Here is a 22,520-nt window from a genome sequence, read left to right on the forward strand (position 1 = left end):
TCTAATGTCCTGAAAAACTGAGATTACAGGCATGCACCTCCATACACAGCACTATGGTTCTTTTTTTTTTTCAATTTAATGACAGCCACAATAGTTACCTAAATAATATTATTTGTGAGTTTATACATTTCCTCATACCTTTTGATTTTTTTCAGAAAAAAATTAATCTATTTAAGATACATAGTACAATAATATTCAAAGTGATATGATCTGAGTTTTTAATTGAAAAGATTTGTGTGAAGTGGATTTTGATTCAAGCAAATAAGATGAGTTTTCTCATGGGCTCAGAATTAAGGGGAAAAAAATCCTTTGCAAGATAAATATGTTGTATGCCTCCTGCCAATAAAGGATATAACATTTCCTCATTGTTGTTAATAAAAAAAAAAAACACGTCCTTCCTAAAAAGAAAGAATGCTTCAATGAGTCACCTATTTCCACATTCAGGGCTGGGAAGCTCTATAAATGTCTCCAGCCTTTAGCAGAAAACATCCAACCAACCGTAGCCCAGAGAACAAGTGTCTCCCATGGCAGACATGCGGCTGACCCTGCTGTTTGCCTTGTGCCAGCTGCCGGGCTCCCTGGCCCTGCCACTGCGCCAGGAGGCAGGGGGGCCGGGCCAGCTGCAGTGGGAGCAGGCGGAGGTAAGTCAGGGCAACTCACCTGGGTGAGGGGTGGCCATCTCCCCACCTGCATTAGAGGGGTGTTCAGTTTTTCCTCCTTCCACATTAGTATTACAGTGATTTCTCATGTTGGCATGCTGCTGATTATAAAGACAAGATGTGATTCTGCAAGCAGGCTTTAGAGCCAGTGTAGATGAGGGTTGAGTTCCAATGCCTCCACGTACCATGCAAACTTAGAAAGGTCATTAAACTTCTCAGATTTTCATCCTTCTAATTTGAAGGTTGGATAAATTAATGATATCACCCAATTAGGGTATGATAAAGCACATTATCATAGTACCTAAACATTGCTCATACTCAGCAAATTCAACTTTTGTTACTTGCTGTTACTTAAAATTAGTTCTCATAAAGTGCACTGAACGTTGCCTTTTGAGATGATGACTACTTGTAAAAAGAGATCTGAAGTTGCAAAGCAAAATTACAACTTTGGAGAAACCTAACTCAACAGGCCAGGCATTCACTTCTGAACTGCTTTGTTCATTTGTCCTCAGCAATACAACTTGGTGTTTCTGTCCCACAAGATTTATTCTAGTAAATAAACAGCATGATAATGCTAACTAGCATGAGTATACCAGTTGGAGATGATAAGGTATGTCCATATACATTGTCACTGGATCCTTAGCTGTTTCCTGAGGAGAAGTAATCAAAATTGATTTGCATTCTTGTTACTGAAAGAGGTAGGAATCAAGGCAAGGCAGGTCTTTCCACCTCAAATATGTATCTTTCCAATATATTAACAAGTAACATATCATAAAATTGTTATTTGCTAAATTATAGGATGATGACTTATAATTATAAATTTAAACTCTAACATAAGAGAAATCTAATTTTTACATTAACTTGGACTTTTTAAAAGATCCAAAGTAAAGCCAGGTACTGGTGGCTCACACCTGTAATCCTAGCTACTCAGGAGGCTGAGATCTAAGGATTGCAGTTCAAAGCCAGCCAGCAGAAAAGTCCATAAGACTCTCACCTCCAAGTAACCACCAGAAAATTGGAAGTGGTGTGACTCAAGTGGTAGAGCACTTGCCTTGAGCTAAACAGCTCTGGGACAGCACCTAGGCCCAGTGTTAAAGCCCCACAACCGATATAAAAATAAAAACAGATCCAATATAATGCACCAGTTGAACATAGAAGGTTGCCAATGTTTAGCTACTTTATTTAACCTCCCAACGATTTTCTAGCAATTTCTATCTACCTAGTAAGTTCTGCAGAAAGGCTACCTTTACAAGAGCAGAAAGTTTCTTTACATTCAGGTTGTCACTAAGAATTTTGCTGGGTTGAATGGAAACAAGGAAAGTTCATTTTAAGAATGGGGGGTTTGGGGTGGGGAGAGACCTTTGTAAAAGCCATAGCTCTGAAAGGGATAAAGTGGATTGTTTTCCCTTTAAAATATGAAATTCACTCATAATTGTCATGGATGCACAATTACAATTTGTTGCACTGAATGAAACACAATCACTGTTAACAATAGAAAACAGTAGGGACAGTACTAAAAGATTCTCACACTAGTAACCATTACTGTCTAGTCCAATGTTGACTGAATGTTACTGAGCCAATTGTAAATGCTTTCAACAATAATACTATCATGATTATCTAAGTGTGGGCCCCATTCCTTGGTATGATGGCTCCCATTCTCGTTTCCAAACACTTGGAAGCTTTAAGAAACTCCCAGGAACACAATTACCCCTGGAATATATCTGAAAAGCCGGCCATATTCTGACAGTTCCCAAAGTGTGTTTGCTTGGGATATAGCAGTAGAAAAGGGGTTGGGGGAGGAAAGGGGAATTGGAGGGGCAGGAATTTCAGGCTAATACTGCTACGAATTTCATGTGTCATTTGGATGCTATGAGCTTTGGTTTCTTTACCTGGAAAATTAATTCTAATTAAATGAATAAGCTCCCAATATCCTCTCCCAACCTGAAATGGGAAACCCCTATAAACTGTGGCGGGGACCTGATCTCAGCAGGATCTTTGGTGAACTGGTGGTCTCATGTCTCCCCACAGAACACATTATCCCAGGTACTTGGTGTGCTTGTGGAAGCCACACAGGTTTCACTTTCTGCTTGCTCTAGAAACAGGCCTAGGCTTGAAAAGTGTGAAGTACGTTTCTTCTCAAAACGCTGAATAGGAATAAAGACAATGTGAGGCTTTTTCTCCTCTGCTCCTGAGAGGGCAGCCAGTGCTTCATTACCAAACTTCTGAGTCCTCCTCACTAGGAAATACCTATTTAGGGACGACCTTGTCATTCTCTCTGCACGCCACTATTTGAATCCACAAGAACCCAATATAGGAGTTGTACATGTTTCTGAAGTAAAAGGCCATAAACAAGTTATGATTTACTCTTTTTAATAGAATTATCTTGAGAGATTTTATGTTCATAACTCAAAAAGGAAAGAAGCCAATACATTTGAAACCAAACTCAAGGAGATGCAACGATTCTTTGGCCTGCCTGTAACTGGAAAGCTAAACTCACGCGTCATAGAAATAATGCAGAAGCCCAGGTGTGGAGTGCCAGATGTTGCAGAATTCTCACTGTCTCCAGGTCCGTCAAAATGGCCTTTCAATATAATCAGTTACAGGTGAGTTTTGTTTTGGCTCACCTTGACCAAAACAATAAAGCTCTTTTCCTCAGAAGCCAAATAATGTTTCCTTGCTTGCTGCTAGGATAGTGTCATACACTTCAGACTTGCCCCAGGATGTAGTGGATGAAATAGTGGCAAAAGCTCTCAGTTTGTGGAGTGAGAAGACACCACTCAAGTTCTACAGAGTGAAATCTGGAATTGCGGACATCATGATCAGCTTTGCCAGAGGCGGTACGGATGGCTGCTGTAGGCCAGTCTCTTTGTTTTGTCTATCCATGCTCTCCTCTTTCCAAGATCAAAACCTTTCACTAGGACAGAGTGCAGGGACAAGCTGGGCTTCAGTACAGATGTACACATACTCGTACACACACACACACACACACAATCACACACTAAAAGAGATACAAAGATAAAGAGAGACAGAGAAGTTCTCTACATATACATATGCAGAGCAGATTTTCAAGTTTGTTAATTTAGAACTACTTATATAGCAGTGATTGGCAAATTAGGGCTCATGAGCCAAACCAAATCTACCATGTATTTTGTAAATAAGGTTTTATGGAATACAATCATGCCCTTGCACTTATCAACTGTCCCTTGATAAATTTCTAACAGTTATAACTGTGATATCGCCCATCAAGTCCACAAAGTTTCAAGTTCTTATCTGGATCCCTCATAGAAAAAGCTTCCAACTCCTGCTTTGTAGCACAAAACACGTGCACAGCCACATAAGGAATTTAGCTGAAACTTGAGCTAGAGCCCACAACATCAACAGTACCGAAGAAGATGCAATGAGTAGCACTAATAACAGTACCATAGTTTTTCAAGAACTGGAAGGACCAGACATAACCTGATACAATCTGAAAACAGACCTTGAGCATGCTTCTCTAACAACCTAATACTCACACACATGATAAGCCAAATTAAAGAAAAAGCATGAAATGGTGCACAGACTACTTGCTAAAACCCATGCTCACACTCATTGTCATTCCCAACACCATCCAGCCAATCAAAGTAATCAACTCTAATAAACTCATAGGAGTGTGTGCAAATCCCTCTATCTATGGAGGTCATCAGTGATGGGTAGTGATTCTAATAAAAGAAACAGACCTGTACCCAACAAGCAGACAAACCACCCTGTGTTTGTACCCGGCTGCTGCTGATGTCAACAGGGCCAAATGCATGGACTGAGATGCTTTTTCAACCTCAATAGTCCTTTTAACTGAAAAGCTGCATGAGAGATTAAAGTTTAGTCACCAAGGAAAATTACTCCATTTTCTCACAGTGCATGGAGACTTCTACCCATTTGATGGACCAGGAAACACCCTGGCCCATGCCTTTGCACCTGGACCAGGCCTGGGAGGAGATGCTCACTTTGACAAGGATGAACATTGGACTGACAGCAGCAGCAGCTTAGGTACGTCACCCAGGCCCCTTCTACTATACCTTTACTAGAGTTAATCATTGCTGTCATTTATAATCATTACTGAGAGCAAAAAGGCCACCCACCTTGCTATAGGTAATAGGTCCTTTGTCTGATTGAATCTACTAGCAAAGTTACATACACAGGAGATAGAAACTGAGGCCTGGAGTTAAGGAACACTGGGCTCAATTTGCTGGGCTTCATTCCGTTGTTCACTGTGTGTCCTTGGACAAGTGACTTAACTTCTCTGGGCCTCAGTCTCATCAATGAAGTGGAAATATTAATAGTTCCCACCTGAGAAAGATTGTTGTCGAAATTAAATGTGGTATTGAACATCGTATTTGTAATATTTAATAATTCAATACATTATTACTTTCTTCGTATTTCTCAAAATTAAGTGTCTCAAGTGGAGAAGATAGAGTAGCAGAGATTACAATGGGAATTATACACACTCCATGGTGACACTCTACTGTCTGTCAGCTCCATGACCCAACCCATCATTTTACCACCCCACAGATGGGGACTAGCAGCCCACAGGACTGTGGTATGAATAATCCTAACTGGAGACAATTCTTTTTTCAAAAAAAATGGCTACTAACTGGCCCTAAAACAGAACTTCACATTTGTGTTTGGCAATATATTTTTATCAATACAATTTTATGATGCAAAATAAAAAACAAAATCCAGCATTGCCTGGCTTCTTGCCTCCAGTCCTGGCTTTCTTAAAGCTATATTTTGCTCTACTAAAAATTCAAAGCCATAATAATTTATTAAATAGCAATTATGTTCCAGATATTGAGAAATTTTGCTTATCATGACAAATCTATAGGGCAGGAATCATGATCTGGGTTTAAGAGGTAAAGACCTGAAATAGCCCTATCCATTAATTTTCCTAGTGGGGGCTGGGAAGGTGGCTCAGGGGTAGAGTGCTTGCCTTGCATACATGAGGCCCTGGGTTCGATTCCTCAGCACCACGTAAGCAGAAAAAGCTGGAAGTGGGGCTGAGGCTCAAGTGGTAGAGCGCTAGTCCACAGCTGAAGAGCTGAGGGACAGCACCCAGGCCCAGAGTTCAGTCCCCATGACAAAAAAAAAAAAAAAAAAATTCCTAGTATTGTCAAGCTTGTAGAAAACAGGGCTGTTTCAAACTCAGGTCTTATTAGGGCTTTCAAAGCCTTGATTTCTATTCTGGAATATTGGTTGTATAAGAAGCAAATAAGTAGAAAAACATGGCAGTTCTTAATAAGCATAAGTACTGATGATCCCATAGTATTACTGTCTGATTCTCTTTCTAACCCCATCCCACATTTGAAGGCAGTAAACTAACAGTGGAGGACTGAGAGTTATTTTTTGTGGGTGTTTTTGTTGGGGAGGGGGACTTTCAGTTGTAGGGTTTGATATCAAGTTGCTGTTCCTGAGCTCTTTTGCTCAAGGCTAACACTCTACCCCTTTGAGCCACAGCTTCACTGCCAAGTTGGATTTTTTTTTTGTTTTAAATTTTATGCTCTTGGGCTGGGAAGGTAGCTCAGTGGTAGAGCACTTGCCTTGCATGCATGAGGCCCTGGGTTCGATTCCTCAGCACCACATAAGCAAAAAGAAAAAAGCCGGAAGTGACGCTATGGCTCAAGTGGTAGAGCGCTAGCCTTGAGCTGAAGAGCTGAGGGACAGCACCCAGGCCCAGAGTTCAGGCCCCACTACCGGACCCCCCAAAAAAAATTTATGCTATTATGTTAAAGGCATTATATGGTTATTTTAATGGCCACTGGATGTCACTCCTTTGGTTGTAGGAATTAACTTCCTATATGCTGCAACTCATGAACTTGGCCATTCTTTGGGCTTGGGTCATTCCTCTGATTTTGATGCTGTGATGTACCCAACCTATAAAACGGAAGAGAAACAAGATTTCAAACTTGCACCAGATGACATCAAAGGCATTCAGAAATTATATGGTAATGTTTATGGTTTCAAATAGAAAGGATTTCTCATTTTCTTCTTAGAAAAGACTTGGGAGAATTTTGGGCACAGTTATTTAAAACCACAGTGACACTTACACCTGTCAGCCTAGCAAGGAGGAATGGAGCTGCAGCCTGGGTATTAAAGCACATGTGAAACCCTGAGTCCAGGCCACAGCACTCTAAGTCATAAAAGTAACACATGGTTTGTATTTTAAGCTTTGGTATTTTTTTTTTTTTACTTTTTGTCAGTCATGGGGCTTGGACTCTGGGCCTGGGCACTGTCCCTGAGCTCTTCAGCTCAAGGCAAGTGCTCTACCACTTGAACCACAGCACCACTTCTGGTTTTCTAGTGGTTAACTGGAGATAAGAGTCTCATGGACTTTCCTGCCCAGGCTGGCTTTGAACCACGGCCATCAGATCTCAGCCTCCTAAGTAGCTAGAATTACAGGTGTGAGCCACCAGCGCCCAGCTTTAAGCTTCAGTATTTTAAAGCTTGACATGATGATATTATGCAAAAACTACCAACATTGTTCTCTGGCTGCCACACACTGCTCCTCCTTGTCCAGCTTAAATGCTGTAGGAGTGGGCTGAAGGAAGAGCACAGCATCCTCCACAGCTCCCAAGGATTTGGTCCAAGGTGATGAAAAAGTACACAATTATTTCTTGCTTCTGCATTCATGCAGGGAAAATGGTTAACTATGAACAGTAATTACTAGTAATATGGGTCATGAAGCTTATATTCAAATACCTCATCTCCCAATCTACACATTTTTGTTGTAATCAAATTCAGTTGGGTTTGAAATTTGTTGATTTGTTGATGAAATTAGCAAAGAAATGAATCAAAGGACCAGGATAAAAAAAAATCTATGTCTCTGGACAAAAATGAGGAAAGTTTCCTAAATTAATAGCTACTGCAATCTAACAAAATAATGCTTCAGGGAAAACTCTGAAAAATGCTCTTTTGGACCTTAGAGGTCCAACATGAACAGTTGTTGCTATCCAAAACACTCAACAAGATACTATTGTTAATAAGGTTATTGCCCAAAATAGAAAACATAGCCCTCTCCTATGGAAAACAGTGGAACTCACAGAATATTCCATGGTACCCTATTTTAGAGCCATACAGAAAACAGAGATTAAAGAGGATCTGAGACCGATAGGTTAGACTGAACAGGAAGAAACTGATTGCTGTAGTGAGTTCTTGAGCATTAGCTTCCACACCATATAGATGGAAAAATGGAACAGAAGGATGCTGAACACCCGATCCCCAGTGTCCACAGCTTTCTTCACCTTTGGAGGTTGTTGTGCAGAATCTTGGCCTAGGCAAATGAATGATGTACAGACACTGAGATGCTTTCTGTATTTGTATAGTTATAAGATCATTTTTAATGCATTTGATACCATATCAGAATGTTTTCATTTTCTTTAACAGGAAAGAGATGATTCGAGCATGTTAGACATTCCAGGGAGATTTCATCTGGTTCCATATCAGTAATCCCCAAGCAGAATGAACAGATGCTCTTCCTGTACTCCACTCTGTGAGGACTTCATTCTCACTGGCACTGTGGTTGGATTTCACACACTTCCCACCCACCTTTGAGGATTACCTCCTTTACACAGTGACACCAGTCCTCAGGCAACAAGCAGTTGGTAGATGTTAGTTATTGTTATATTAACAAATAATTAACTTTTTATCCCAAATTACTTATACTTGGGAGAAGTTCTGTTCCATGGCAAGGGAAGATATACTATACAATGAAATTTAAAAACAAAAACAAAAACAGGCTTCTCTCTCCAGATGCCAATAGAATATGCTGAGCTGAGACAATGGAATCTGTTATCAAGCATTGCTGAATATCCCCTAAGGTTCTCAGCTGGGGCTAAAAAAATGAAATTATATTTATAAAGTATTTGATTTATACTTAGTGTTCCTTCCACCTCTATTCCTGTACTGTTTAGTAGGAAAGAAAAACCAATGTGAGATTAATGTAACATTGGCTGGTTTTGACACTTATTTGTGGAAAGGATTGTCATATTTAGTAAATAAAAACACCTGTTTGCCAAGGCCAAGATACTATGTATGTACAGAAATTCACAATATTTGTTTGCATTTTGTAGATTTGTTTTATTGGTTTTTGTAGTAACTTTAAAGTCAATAAACTGCAGCTAAAAAAAGAGATCTGACAAAAGTTACTGAAAGGGTTCCTATTGACAAGAGGAAAATAAATGCAACTGTGAAGATGGGAGAAAATAAGTCTCCACAGATGAGCATCTAGGCAAAGGAAGAGCAGGAAAGAAGCAAACAGGACAAGAAAACAAATGGCAGGAACACTACATACCTTTCAAAACCAGCACTGAAGGTTATGGTCTCAATTCTCCAATCAAAGGACACAGAAGGGCAAGGACTAAAAAGCAAATGATGAGACTGGCAGCCACAAATGTTGGCCTGAGGCAAAAGGTAGAAAAAATATATAAATCAAGTAAATGGACCCCAAAAGCAGGAAGGAGAAGCTATGTTCATGTCTGATCAAATAGTCTGTAAACCAAAATCAGAAGAGGCAAAGGTTATTTCATATTAATAAACAGAGTAGTCCTTCAAGAGGAAATAACAATTGTTAATATATATGCACCAAATGTCAGGGCACCCAACTTCATTAAACAAAAACACTGCTAGGGGGCTGGGAAGGTGGCTCAGTGGTAGAGCGCTTGCCTTGCATGCTCGAGGCCCTGGGTTCGATTCCTCAGCACCACGTAAGCAAAAAGAAAAAAATCCGGAAGTGGCGCTGTGGCTTAAGTGGTAGAGCACTAGCCTTGAGCTGAAGAGCTGAGGGACAGCGCCCAGGCCCAGAGTTCAGGCCCCATGACCGGACCAAAAAATAAAAAATAAAAATAAAAAAAAACACTGCTAGACATAAGAACACAGAGGGACCCCTAACACAATGGTAGTGTGGACTTGAATTCTCCACTCACACCAATGCTAATGTCTTCCCAATAAATTTCCTTCTGGACTAATAGGACCAAAACTAACTAGTTCATCCATGAAGTAATAAAACATTATGTTCACCTTCCTGTACTCACTAACCTTCTTCACCATTTTGCCATAAAACCTTCCAGAAAAAGAGCCCAACATAGAACATGGACAGGTGAAAAATGACAGAGAGGATATAGACCCAGAATAAAGCTAACCAGGGCTGCCTTTATAGCATTGTTGTTAGCGTACAAGTAATGCTAGGTAGCAACAAGAACACTGAGCTGTGCCAGAAGTTATGCTTGAATCCTGGTTATACTTGACCCTCTAAGGAGAATTTGGGTTTTCCTAATGATCATTGTCATTATTGTTTTGTTTTGTTGAGAAGGGTCTTCCTATGTATCCCAAGTTGGCCCCAAAGCTGCTATTTTAAGCCAGGCTGGCCTTGAACTTGCAAACCTCCTTCTCAGTGCCAAGTTTATAGGTATACAATACTATGCCTGGCTTGCTTCTTTTCCTTCCTTCCTTCCTTCCTTCCTTCCTTCCTTCCTTCCTTCCTTCCTTCCTTCCTTCCTTCCTTCCTTCCTTCCTTCCTTCCTTCCTTCCTTCCTTCCTTCCTTCCTTTGTTCCATCTCTTCCCTTGGGATTGAGTCCAGTGCCTTAAGTCTGCTAGGGAAATGCTCTACCACTGGGCTACATCCTCATTCCCAATCCTTTGTTTTAATTCTCTTATTTTATAAAGCAGGATTTGTGACCCTTCCAGTCCTAAAATTCAATGCCCCGCTGGTCATAAAATATTAGTTGATAATATTATATGATTCTGAAGTCCTATAAATGTTAAAATATTTGGGTTTTGCCCTTGATTAGACTTACCAACTCTCTAAAATTGATCGAAAAGGATATGAATGCACAGTTATTGTGTTCTACGAGGAAAACAACCACAGGTTATAGAGCTCAAAGAGGATATAAAACCTTAAAATAGTGGGGCTGGAGTATAGCCTAATGATAGAGCATATGGCCATGGTTTGATCCTGGCACCAAAAGAAAAAAAAAATCTTCTCTTCACCTAGCTACAGATAATAAGCAAGTCTAAACTCCACTTGACTGGATATTCCTGACATTCTTAAAGATTCTCTACCAGGCTGGCCAAACCTTCTTAGACCTGTGATGTAGTCTATGGCCTGGCCCAAGCCCCACATCCTGGTGTGAGCCCATCTCTCCCCACTCCACTCCTTCTTCCCCTGTATCCTTCCTACATAGCTCCCCCAATTCTCTTCCAAGCCTAATCCCATCTTGGAATCTGCCTTTAGGGGACCTGATCTAACCCCAGGAGTGTCTAATTATCTATCACTGCATAAAAATTTCCCCCCTATATTAGCTCATTTCATTCTAGCATGAATTCTATGAGTTAGGAGTTCAAGCAAGGACTTGCATGTTTGTTCACTACCTTTAGTTTGAATGACTACAAATCTGGGTTTGGTTGGGACAGTTAACCACATCGCCAACATGTAGCACCTACGCATGCGGGTCCTAGTTGGTGTGCCTTTATGGTCATAGCCTTAGACGTCATATAGCATCACTTCTGCCATATGCTACCAGTAATTTTTTTTAAGGAATCTCAGCCATTTTCAGAGTTAAAATGAAGTAATTTGCATCCCTACTTTAAATTTGCAGTTATGTTTCTAAGTGGCCACATGGGGTCACCCTTCCTCTTTGTGAAAATGTCTATCATTAAACCACAAGGCATTTATTAATTTTTTTGGGGGGGGGTCCGGTCATGGGGCCTGAACTCTGGGCCTGGGCGCTGTCCCTCAGTTCAAGGCTAGTGCTCTACCACTTGAGCCACAGCCCCACTTCCGGCTTTTTTCTTTTTGCTTATGTGGTGCTGAGGAATCGAACCCAGGGCCTCATGCATGCAAGGCAAGCACTCTACCACTGAGCCATTTCCCCAGCCCGGCATTTATTAATTCTATATATATATATATATATATATATATATTTTTTTTTTTTTTTTTTTTTTTTTTTTTTTTTGTCGGTCGTGAGCTTGAACTCTGGGCCTAGGCACTGTTCCTCAGCTCTTCAGCTCAAGGCTGAAAATGCCCAGCCCTGGCATTTTTTAATTCTAACCAAAAGTATACTTGCTACTATAAAGGTGCTAAAAATGAGCAAGGGTAAATTTTGCTTTGTACTCTCTTTTATCAATAGCATCCAGTTATCAATGCCCCAGCGGTCAGAAAGGAAACTCAGGTTACATGAATCTATAGGCCATACTCTAGTGAACAACAATTTTGGGAGTGTAAATTTTACATTTAAGGTATTTGTATATATTTTCCCAGTATTCAAAATCGCATTCATATTTTTTCTAATATAGAACTATGTCCATGCATTCTAAAGAATTATGGGGGACAGGGCTGGGAAGGTGACTCAGTGGTAGAGCGCTTGCCTTACATGCCTGAGGCCCTAGGTTTGATTCCTCAGCACCCATAAGAAAAGAGAAAAAAGCCGGAAGTGGCACTGTGGCTCAAGTGGTAGAACACTAGCCTTGAGCTGAAGAGCTGAGGGACAGTGCCTAGGCCCAGAGTTCAAGCCCCACGACCGACAAAAAAAAAAAAAAAAGAATTATGGGGGACAATTGGTTTCCAGGTTCCTCTGTTCATTCTCGAGTGGCCTTTATTTTCTCTTTAGCAAATAAACTCTTAAAACTGTAAAGAAAAAAAAATGGGGGAGGGGAAGGGAAATAACAGAACACTGAACCAAGGACACAGACATCCATTGCAACAATGATGCCCACAAGACAGTATATTGGAAATGAATTTTACAACTTTGGGCAGGGAGTGAGGGAGAAAGGAGGGAGGTGAAGGAGGGAAAGGATAGTAGGAGAACAAGGGAAGGGGTAACGATGCTGGATAAGAAATGTACGTATTGCCTTACTCATGTAACTGTAACCCCTCTGAACAGCATCTTTACAATAAAAAGGAAGGAAGGAAGGGAAACGAATTAAGTAATGATATACTCTTTTGATTGTTATATATTATAACATTGAATTACTAAAACCTAATGCTTATTAGAATCTGTGCATCTGTGTTTACACTGAGACAAGACTAAAATCTACTTTCATTATACTAATCTTACCAGGTTTAGTACTAGGGTTATTATATTGGCTTCATCAAAGGAGATGACCATCTAGCTTATCTTCCTGTAAGAAAGTAAATAGTATAACTAAGTTCACAAATCAGAAAAATAAAGACTTTTCTAAAAAAGGAAATGATTCCCAAAATTATTTTTTATTCTCTTAAAAGTTAATTTAAAAATAAAGGAACTAGGAGCTGGGCACTGGTGGTCACCCTGTAATCCTAACTACTCAGAAGGCTGAGATCTGAGGATCACAGTTCGAAGCCAGCCCAAGCAGAAAAGTCTCCCATTTAACCACTCAAAAAGTACAAGTGGCGCTGTGGCTCAAAGTGGTAGAGTGCTAGCCTTGAGCAAAAGAGCTCAGGGACAGCGCCCAGGCCCTGAGTTCAAGCCCCATGTCTGACCAAAAAAAAAAAAAAAAAACTAGCAATATGGCTCAGATATAAAACACTTGACTGGCCTTTGTGATTGGATTCCATTCCCAGGACCAAATATAAATAAATAAAACTGTAAATTAGCATTGTTGCCCAATCTAAGGCATAAAAACAAATTGAAATCAAAATTCAAAAATTAGATCAATAGAATAGAGAAACAACAGACTGACCACACTAGAGAACTCCAATTTACACTTGTGTTGCTGGCACGATTACTAATAGCAGCCCCTTTCACTCCTAAACTGTCAATGTTTCACAATAAATGATCTACTCAAGTGAACCTAGCATGGGTCTGATGCCACATGTTAGCCGTACTACTGTGACAAATTCACTTGTCTCTTTCCATCAGCAAAACAAAAACTATTATTTACCTCTTTAGGCAGTCTAAAAAACAACTGGAATCTGTTTCATGCTCTTAAAAACAAAATCCCATAATAGTTAAGCCTGGCATGATGGCTCCCACCTGTCATCCTTAGAACTCAGAAAGCTGACGTAGGAGTATTACAAATTTGAGGCTACTATGGACTATATAGCAAGATTCCATCTTGAGTATCAATCAATAAAATTAGTTGATGTGGCTCCTGCCATCCCCCACCAATCCACAAATTAGAGCAAAATCCTGGCACCTATATTCACCTTCAACAGAATTACAAAACCATCTTCTCAGAGTTGAGGATGTACGTACAAAGCCGAGCCCCTCCCTCTTTAACACCCCACCCCGCCAGCCCTATCTATCTACTGGGTAACTGGATGTCCCAGGTTTGATTCATGGACACTGACCAGAGGCTCCTTACAATGCTCAGTCATTAAAATCAGGAACACCCATGTCCAAAGAAGTCACTGTTAGTTACTTCCCAGCCCACTGCCCATCCCATAAATTCCCCTCATCCAGCCCGACAGAGGCTTAGGTTCTTCCTTGTACTTGCCAATACCCTTTCCATGAAATACTGACATTCTTAACAGGTTATCTCTCCCTTTTTTTTTGATGCACTAGAAAAAGGAAATGCAAAAGCATCTTCCCCCTTTGAAGACAAAAACCCACTCTTCCCCAGAGCAAAGAGAAATTTATTTATTTTTCTTGGTCGGCCATGGGGCCTGAACTCTGGGCCTGGGTGTTGTCCCTGAGCTCTTCAGCTCAATACTAGCACTCTTGTGGCCACAGCGCCACTTTGGCTTTTTCTCCTTATGTGGTGCTGAGGAATTGAACCCAGGGCCTCATGCATACAAGGCAAGCGCTCTACCACTGAGCCACCTTCCCAGCCCAGGAATGTGTTTTTAAGTCATGGATTCCATGAACGTTGAAAACCTGCAGTGAAATAAAAGAAAAAAACACCTACCAGACTAGAGATTACATTGGAGGAACTGGGGGAAAGAAGCCTCCCGGCCTAGAGGCAGACAGGAGCACAGTCCCTGAAAACAGCGAGAGACTCCACACCAGAAAGAAGAAATGTACTCATTATCTTGCCCATGTAATTGTAACCCCTCTGTACAGTATTTTCACAATAAAAAAAATTTTTAAAAAGAAAGAAATATGCTACATTTTCAGGTGTCCTAAATACCCTGGGGAAATTGGTAGGAGCTTTCAGGACTGCCAGGAGACAGGATCGTTTACAGGCAATCAGCAGATCAGCAGCACCTGGGTGGAGAGGTGAGTAAGTGTTTACTTCGTAAGACCTCTGGGATGAGAGTGCAGGTAACAGGTGGGGCTGCTGATGCTACAAGGCGATTTTCACTCACAATCCTCCCAGCCACCTCAGCTGAAACTTGGCGTCAAAATTAGGTTGATTCATGACACATAAAGGAACATGATGTTTCTCATGTACTTGTATTTCTGGGCTTAGATTCAAATTGGTTGCAACATAGGGCTTCCTGACTTGGGGTTCAGATCCAGTGGCTGTGCAGTTGTAGAGGAAGGATTTCTTTGTTTCTCTCTCACACTTCCAATATGGAAATAAAGTCAGGCCTCTGCCTCCATCCTCTTAGTCTCCTCTTTCAGTCCAAGTAACTCTAAAGTACACATCTGGGGAGTGTAGACCCAGGCCACACCTACTGAGGCTCAGCTCCCATTCTATCATACCTAGGGACAGGTGGTCTCTGAAGGTCTTGATTTGATTTTTTTCTGTCTGCATTTTGTGTGGAGGCTGCTATCTGAGATTCAGTAATGACGGATAGACAGGAAGCCCAAATCTGAAAACTGTGACTATTTCTAGCTGCAGAGACAAGAGAGCCCTAATCCCTCCTTCCCACACCACCATGTCCACTGACTCAGTCTACTTCCAAAATACGTTCATTCATCCCACTTTCACTACTTCTATGTTAGTTCAAACCATCATGAAGCAGCAGCCTTTAACCCCTCTTCTTATTTCTACTCTTGGTCCAATCACAGCCTTTTGAAAAACATAAATCAATTACATCACTTGTCAACTCTTGAATGGTTTTTTATCTTTATTCTTTTTTTTTTTAGTGGTATTAGGGTTTGAACTCAGGGCATATGATTGACAGGCAGACACTACCACTGAGCCATGTCTTCAGCCTTCATCTTTTTTATTTTTGTCCTGCTAGAGATGGAAGTTGGGACTTGCACATGCTAAGCAGGTGTTCTATCTACTACTATTCCTATTCTTTATTTTTTTCCAAAAGAACCTAAGCTTCTCACCAAAAAGCTCCCACTTCCCCTTTCCCTCACTGCCCCACTCACGCAGGCTTCCTCTAGGCTTCCCCAACACACTCTGCTAGTGAAGCATACTTCCCCTGGTTTTCACTTCCCCTGGGTTTCACGTGGCTTCTTATAGAAAGCTAACCTGCTCTGGAAGGCTTTTCCCCAACCACCTATCCTAAAGTGCCACCAACTGCTTTTAACACATTGCTGTGTTTTCTTGGCACAACATAACTTTCTAGTTGGTCTTCAGCTGAAACTGCCATTTATATGGTAGGCCTACCCCTTTGTCCTCTGTATAAGACATGGGAAATACTTTATTTTCTTCTCTAAAACCTTCTCTACATGAGATTTTTGTACATTTTGTCAGTTTTTATATCATGAGTGAAAGCTTTGCTACAGATCTTTTGAAATGATATGGGATCAAACCTAGGGCTTTGGGCAAGTACATGAGGCAAATACTCTACCTCTGAGTTACAGTCCCAGCCAAAGCCTTTGCAAAAGTGACAAGTGTTTGTGTTCAGAGCAGCAAGGAGCAATGCTGAGGGCTTAGAATGAACTCCATGCATGAAACAGAAGAAATAACAAGAGTAAAGGATGGACTAGGTGGCAGAGACTTTACACAGCAAAGATTCACCAGCAATCCTACAGAGAAAAAACAAGAGCAATGTAGATGCTCAGAAGCAACCTGAGAACTAACAAAGGAAAGACCTTTGGGGCATCTCTGTGAGCTCACCCTTTTTATAGACCTTGTAGCCAATATAATCCTGTCTAGAACTAACACAGAGAGAGCTCCTCTTCACCATCTGGAATCCATCAAACTCTGGATGCAAGCACAGTTCCCCTACGACACATCCTCAGTGCTGGGGATCAAGTCTCACCTGCCAGGCCTAGCCCCATATCCAGGTGGACACAGGGGCTCAAGCCTGTAATCCTAGCACCTGGGAGGCTAAGATTAGGAGGTCAAGATTTGAGAGCATAGCTCACAAGAGTCCATCTCAACCAATGACTGGACTTTATGGCACACTGTCATCCCAGCTACAGGGGAAACACAATGGCCCATGCCTATTACCCTCAGCAACACAGAGAAATAGGGGGAGCGCATCCCAGGCCAGCCTACGAATGAAAAAGCCCTATCTCCTCCAAGAATAACGAAGCCAAGTTAGGGACTGGAAGGATGGCTTACGGATAGTGTCTGACCTAAAGAGTGCCAAGCCATGGGTTCAATTCCCAGTGCTAAAAAAATGACCTTCTGTCCATCTAGAACTCTTTCTTCTCTGACCTACTACTTTCAAGAAGAAAATCCATATGTGCATGGGGTTCGTTGTTCTTTGCTTATTGTATATTTTTGCTCATTACTTTTATTTTTACTCATTTGCACCTAGAATACCAAATACCGTTGAATGCAAAATAGGTACCCAGTCAATTCTTTTTCATTAATTACCTTCACACAGGCCAGAGTTGGCACTTAAAGTGAGAAGGGGAAGGCAGAGGAGGAGGAGGAGGAAGGGGAGCAGCAGCATGCAGGAAGGAAAGCTCCCAGTCGGCTCTCACTGGAAAGGCTTAATCACAGGGTACAGTGAGCTGTCAATCTGCTAAATCGGGGATTGACAGGAACTTGGCAACACTGGAGTTGGCCCAAGACCAATGGACACTGTTCTGTCTTTCCACAGCTTCCATAATTTGTAACCTCTCAGTCTCAAAGCCAGACGGGCTCTGATTCTTTTCTCATGCAAATATTGATTCATCACAAAGTCTGATTTACTAATAGCTGGATGATAATTACCATGGACAGCAAGCCTTAGAAGCTTTCTTCTGTCATCTGTTTCTCAATGAATAAACATTTACTGTGGGTTTTAAGCAAGTTTCTCTGAGAAAACACGAAATCCCTATCTTTTGTACCATGGTAACAAACAGTTCTTGCTATTCCTATGTGGAAACCAACTCAATTTTTATCCTTTATCCTATATCAAATGTATTGTTATTTTAGGGAGCTGAGTAGTGTTAAAACATATTCATTCACATTGTATAAAGCCAAAACCACCATTCATGCCAGTAATACTTTTCATCTTGCAGAAGTAAAAGTGGCTTACATCTGTAACCCTCACTCAGGGATAAAGATTAGGAGGAGAGTGGGAAAAACATTAGCAAGACCACATATTTCAACAAACAAGCCAGATATGGTAGCATGTATCTGTGATTCCAACTATGCAGGAGGCCGAGGCAGTCCAAGGCTAGCCTAGGCAAAAAGCATAAGACCCTATCCAAATATAACTAAAACATAAAAGGGCTGGGGACATAGTTCAAGCAGTGGAGTATCTGGCTAGAAAGTGCCAAGCCCTACATCTGATAGCTGTGAATCATAGTTCAAAGTAAGCATGGGCAGCCGGGCACCGGTGGCTCACGCTTGTAATCCTAGCCACTCAGGAGACTGAGATCTGAGGATCACAGTTCAAAGCCAGCCCAGGCAAGAAAGTCCGTAAGACTCTTATCTCCAATAAACCACAAGAAAAACTGGAAGTGGCACTGTGGCTCAAGTGGTACAGCACTAGCCTTGAGCTGAAGAGCTGAGGGACAGTGCCCAGGCCCAGTGTTTAAGCCCCAGGACCCACAAAAAAAAAAAAAAAAGAGAGTGGGAGAGGGAGAAAACCTGGCACCAAGGAGAGAGAGAAGGGGGGGGTGGGGAGGGAGAGAGAAAGGCTTTTTCAAAGAGCAAAGACCTGCATGGTGTTAAAGGCAGCAAGTACAAATGCTCTGGGATGGAAATTGACTTGGCGTATCTAGAGCATGGCAAGGAGGTAGAGCTGAGGAAACAGCAAAGAGAGTGGAAGGTGAGGTGAAAGATTGGGTGCAGTGGCTCTCACCTGTAATTCCAGCTACTCTGGAGGCAGAGCTTGGGAGCATCTCTGGGTTAAGGGTGTGTAAGCTTGTGTGGCGTGTGTGCAGGCTCTGGCAGTCTTATGTGAGCTGCTATCAGGTAACTATTAATACAAATCCTTCCTTTGGCCGGGCGCTGGTGGCTCACGCCTGTAATCCTAGCTACTCAGGAGGCTGAGATCTGAGGATCGCGGTTCAAAGCCAGCCTGGGCAAGAAAGACCATGAGACTCCTATCTCCAATAAACCACCAGAAACCCGGAAGTGGTGCTGTAGCTCAAGTGGTAGAGCGCTCGCCTTGAGCTGAAGAGCTGAGGGACAGCGCCCAGGCCCAGAGTTCAAGCCCCACGACCGACAAAAAAAAAAAAAAAAAAAAAAAAACAAATCCTTCCTTTGTAACCTGCAAGCTTCATTTACTTACTCTGGTAGTGGGTTGACTTAAGTTGTTGGTGGCCACTGATCCACCTAAGCAAGGCTGAAGACACACTTGGCTACAGACAACACCAGGCCAGGGATGCCTAAGTGTCAGGGGTCGCTTAGGCAGAGGTCAGTGGCCCTGGCCCCTATCCCTGACCCCTCTCTCAAACCAAGATAGCTAGTTTGCTCAAGAATGTTAGCGTAAGAGTTTATGCTCAGCTTGGCTCCCTAGCCCTTCTCCCAGACCAAGACAAGAAAGTAGCTAGCTCACTCAAGGATGTTATCTTAAGAGCTTACTGAGCTCAGGGTTACTTTTTTCTACTAGAATGATGTCCACTTTGTGTCAGAGAGAAAATTTACTTACTCATCACTACATCATGATGGACAATAGAAACTGCTTGGGAGATGAACTAGGGGCCTTTATCCTCTGAGACGAGTGCCCCCTGGTTTCCCCGCTTTGATTCCTGAGATTGGCTTTGTGTTTGACTTTCTCCTGCTATGCCATTCCCCTTTCAGGTACCTTGCAGCAGTGGAGATGGCAGCAAGTGACTGTTTTGATTCTGACAATGTTCACATTTCTTTCACAAGAAGAACAAGAACAAAGGCCAGAGGCATGAAAGGTCCTGGCAAGTTTGGAAGTGTAGGTGGCGGGATGAGGTTCCAGGGAGGTCATCCCACTCACACCGTGGTGTTAGTGTCTCCATGGAGGTCAGTCACGGGGTAAATGGTAGACATTTTGGGGTTCATATTGCCTTGGTTTATTCTTGCTGCAATAACAACTTCAGTCCATGTAATCCATAAATCACAGAAATAAGATATATAATCTAGCAAGGACATACACTCTTCTTTCTGTGTGTGTGTTTGTGTTTTTGGTTTTGGGTTTTTTGTTTTTTTTTTTTTTGCAGTCGTGGGGCTTGAACTCTAGGGTTGTCTCTGTGCTCTTCAGCTCAAGGGAAGCACTCTACCACTTGAGCCACAGCACCACTTCCAGTTTTCTAGTCATTTATTGGAGATGTGTCTCACAAGATTTTCCTGTCCAGGCTGGCTTTGAACTGTGATCCTCATATCTCAGCCTCCTGAGTAGCTAGGATTACAGGCATGAGCCACCAGTACCCGGCTCTGTGTTCTTAACATGGCTGAAGGGGCCAGCAAATTCCCTCAGGCCTGTTTACCAGGTCACCATGCCCACTGGGGAGAGCTCTGCTTCAGGATCTCTCAAAGGCCCCACCTCTTTAGGCTTCACAAAATTCAGATTGGGGAGTGGGGGTGCAGACAAACACACAGACTACAGGTGGCACTTTCCCATTTGCCATCTGGAAGCACTTTCTACTCTACCCCAGATTCTCAAACCAGATGTTTCCATGAGAAAGAGCAACACAAATCTAAATGGTTATTGCTTCCTTTTTGCCTGGGGTGGACACTGAAAAATATTTTGCAGTCTGACTGAATTCTCAGGTAGAGAAGCCTTTGTAAATGTGGAATAGATTACCCTGGTCAATCTTTATGACCTATCACATCTATTCTGATTAAGATTTCCCTAAGATCACAAAGTATTATTTTGCATAATAGAGTTTTGAGAGTGTAATTGCTACACCACCTTTATGTAATAAAATCTGGGACAGGTGCCAAAGTTGTGCAACGTGGGAATTTACCAGCTGTAAAATGCCCTACATCAGGAGGCTGAGATCTGAGGATTGTAGTTCAAAGCCAACCCAGGGAAGAAAATCCGTGAGGTTCTTATTTCCAATTAACCAGCAAACACACAAATACACAGAAGTGAAGCTGTGGCTCACGTGGTAGAGCTAGGCTTGAGAGAAAAAGCTAAGGGACAGCTCCCAGACCCTGAGTTCAAGTCCCAGGACTGGCACAACATCATCCCCATCCTCCAGTCTTGCACCACCAACCAGGCCTCAGTCTGTGCCATCCTGAATCAGCCACGAGTCAACTTCAGGGTCCTGAGAGGGCACTAATTGCAGACTTGGGGAGCAGCACTGGCTCCAAATGCTGAGGATTTACTCAAAAACAGTTTACAACCAACAGGTCCTTCCAAACCAGGTTGCAGGCGTCAAGGGGAGAGGGCGCTCACCTGCCAGAGAAGAGGCTCAAGCGTAGGAGTGGGGCTCGGGTCTGAGGGGCTCCGGGTCTGAGGGGCTCCGGGTCTGAGGGGCTCCGGGTCTGACAGGGTCCCGGGTCTGACAGGGCCCCGGGTCTGACAGGGCCCCGGGTCTGACAGGGCCCCGGGTCTGAGGGGCTCCGGGTCTGACAGGGTCCCGGGTCTGACAGGGCCCCGGGTCTGAGGGGCTCCGGGTCTGACAGGGCTCCGGGTCTGAGGGGCTCCGGGTCTGAGGGGCTCCGGGTCTGAGGGGCTCCGGGTCTGACAGGGCTCCGGGTCTGACAGGGCTCCGGGTCTGACAGGGCTCCGGGTCTGACAGGGCTCCGGGTCTGAGGGGCTCCGGGTCTGAGGGGTTCCGGGTCTGACAGGGTTCCGGGTCTGAGGGGCTCCGGGTCTGACAGGGCTCCGGGTCTGAGGGGCTCCGGGTCTGAGGGGCTCCGGGTCTGAGGGGCTCCGGGTCTGACAGGGCTCCGGGTCTGACAGGGCTCCGGGTCTGACAGGGCTCCGGGTCTGACAGGGCTCCGGGTCTGAGGGGCTCCGGGTCTGAGGGGTTCCGGGTCTGACAGGGTTCCGGGTCTGAGGGGCTCCGGGTCTGACAGGGCTCCGGGTCTGAGGGGCTCCGGGTCTGAGGGGCTCCGGGTCTGAGGGGCTCCGGGTCTGACAGGGCTCCGGGTCTGAGGGGTCCCGGGTCTGACAGGGCTCCGGGTCGGAGGGGCTCCGGGTCTGACAGGGTCCCGGGTCGGAGGGGCTCCGGGTCGGAGGGGTCCCGGGTCTGAGGGGCTCCGGGTCTGACAGGGCTCCGGGTCGGAGGGGCTCCCGGGCCCCCGCCACGCCTCTGGGCCGGGCGTCCTCCACGTCCAAAGCCGCCCCAGCTGGGGCTCGGCGAGGGCGGACGCCTCACCTCTGAAGTTTCCGACCCTGTGCCCCAGACTGGTGTCAGGCCGCCCGGACGGCACAGGGGGAACCCCACCCGTCAGGTACCGGCCTTCAGAGGCCTGCCTCGACTTTCCCTCAGCCTCGTGCCCCCGGACCCCGCTCCGAAACCTCCTCCGCGGCCCCACAGCCCGGGAAGTGAACTCAGACTCCAGAGGGGGCGACACTCACTTTCTTCCGGGACAGTACACCGCCCTTCGGGGAAAAGAAAGGAGACAGCTCCGGGCCGTGAGGAGCCCGCAGCCGAACGCCGGGACCCGGACTCCCGCCACGCCGCAGCCACAGCGTCCCGCCCTTCGGCGCCACTCTTTGAGCCGCATGTCGCCCCGCCCACCATCCCGCCCCAGAGAAC

General features: G+C 43.8%; 1 protein-coding gene and 1 long non-coding RNA gene across 2 annotated transcripts; one reads left to right on the forward strand and one right to left on the reverse strand.

Annotated features, from left to right (window-relative positions):
• The first annotated feature begins 488 nt into the window (after positions 1-488).
• LOC138824418 (matrilysin-like) lies at positions 489-8,893 on the forward strand. Its single transcript, XM_070018267.1, has 6 exons — positions 489-641; positions 3,036-3,262; positions 3,348-3,496; positions 4,551-4,682; positions 6,473-6,634; positions 8,073-8,893. The coding sequence occupies exons 1-6, from the start codon at positions 525-527 to the stop codon at positions 8,081-8,083; spliced, it is 798 nt and encodes a 265-aa protein (XP_069874368.1). The 5' UTR covers positions 489-524; the 3' UTR covers positions 8,084-8,893.
• LOC138824419 (uncharacterized) lies at positions 6,430-22,455 on the reverse strand. Its single transcript, XR_011371080.1, has 3 exons — positions 22,340-22,455; positions 8,980-9,086; positions 6,430-6,563 (listed from the first exon to the last, which is right to left on the reverse strand). It is a non-coding gene; the product is annotated as an uncharacterized lncRNA (long non-coding RNA).
• Positions 22,456-22,520: the final 65 nt, after the last annotated feature.

This window comes from Dipodomys merriami, unplaced genomic scaffold, assembly GCF_024711535.1.
Source record: "Dipodomys merriami isolate MVZ:Mamm:240054 unplaced genomic scaffold, mDipMer1.0.p SCAF_129, whole genome shotgun sequence".
In the NCBI taxonomy this organism is placed as follows: domain Eukaryota; kingdom Metazoa; phylum Chordata; class Mammalia; order Rodentia; family Heteromyidae; genus Dipodomys; species Dipodomys merriami.

Bases quoted from the DNA above. Each gene is read 5' to 3' on its own strand.
- LOC138824418 (XM_070018267.1), top strand. From the start codon at position 525: ATGGCAGACATGCGGCTGACCCTGCTGTTTGCCTTGTGCCAGCTGCCG. The intron at 642-3,035 runs GTAAGTCAGGGC...TCTTTTTAATAG, and splicing joins TGCAGTGGGAGCAGGCGGAG to AATTATCTTGAGAGATTTTA. The intron at 3,497-4,550 runs GTACGGATGGCT...ATTTTCTCACAG, and splicing joins GATCAGCTTTGCCAGAGGCG to TGCATGGAGACTTCTACCCA.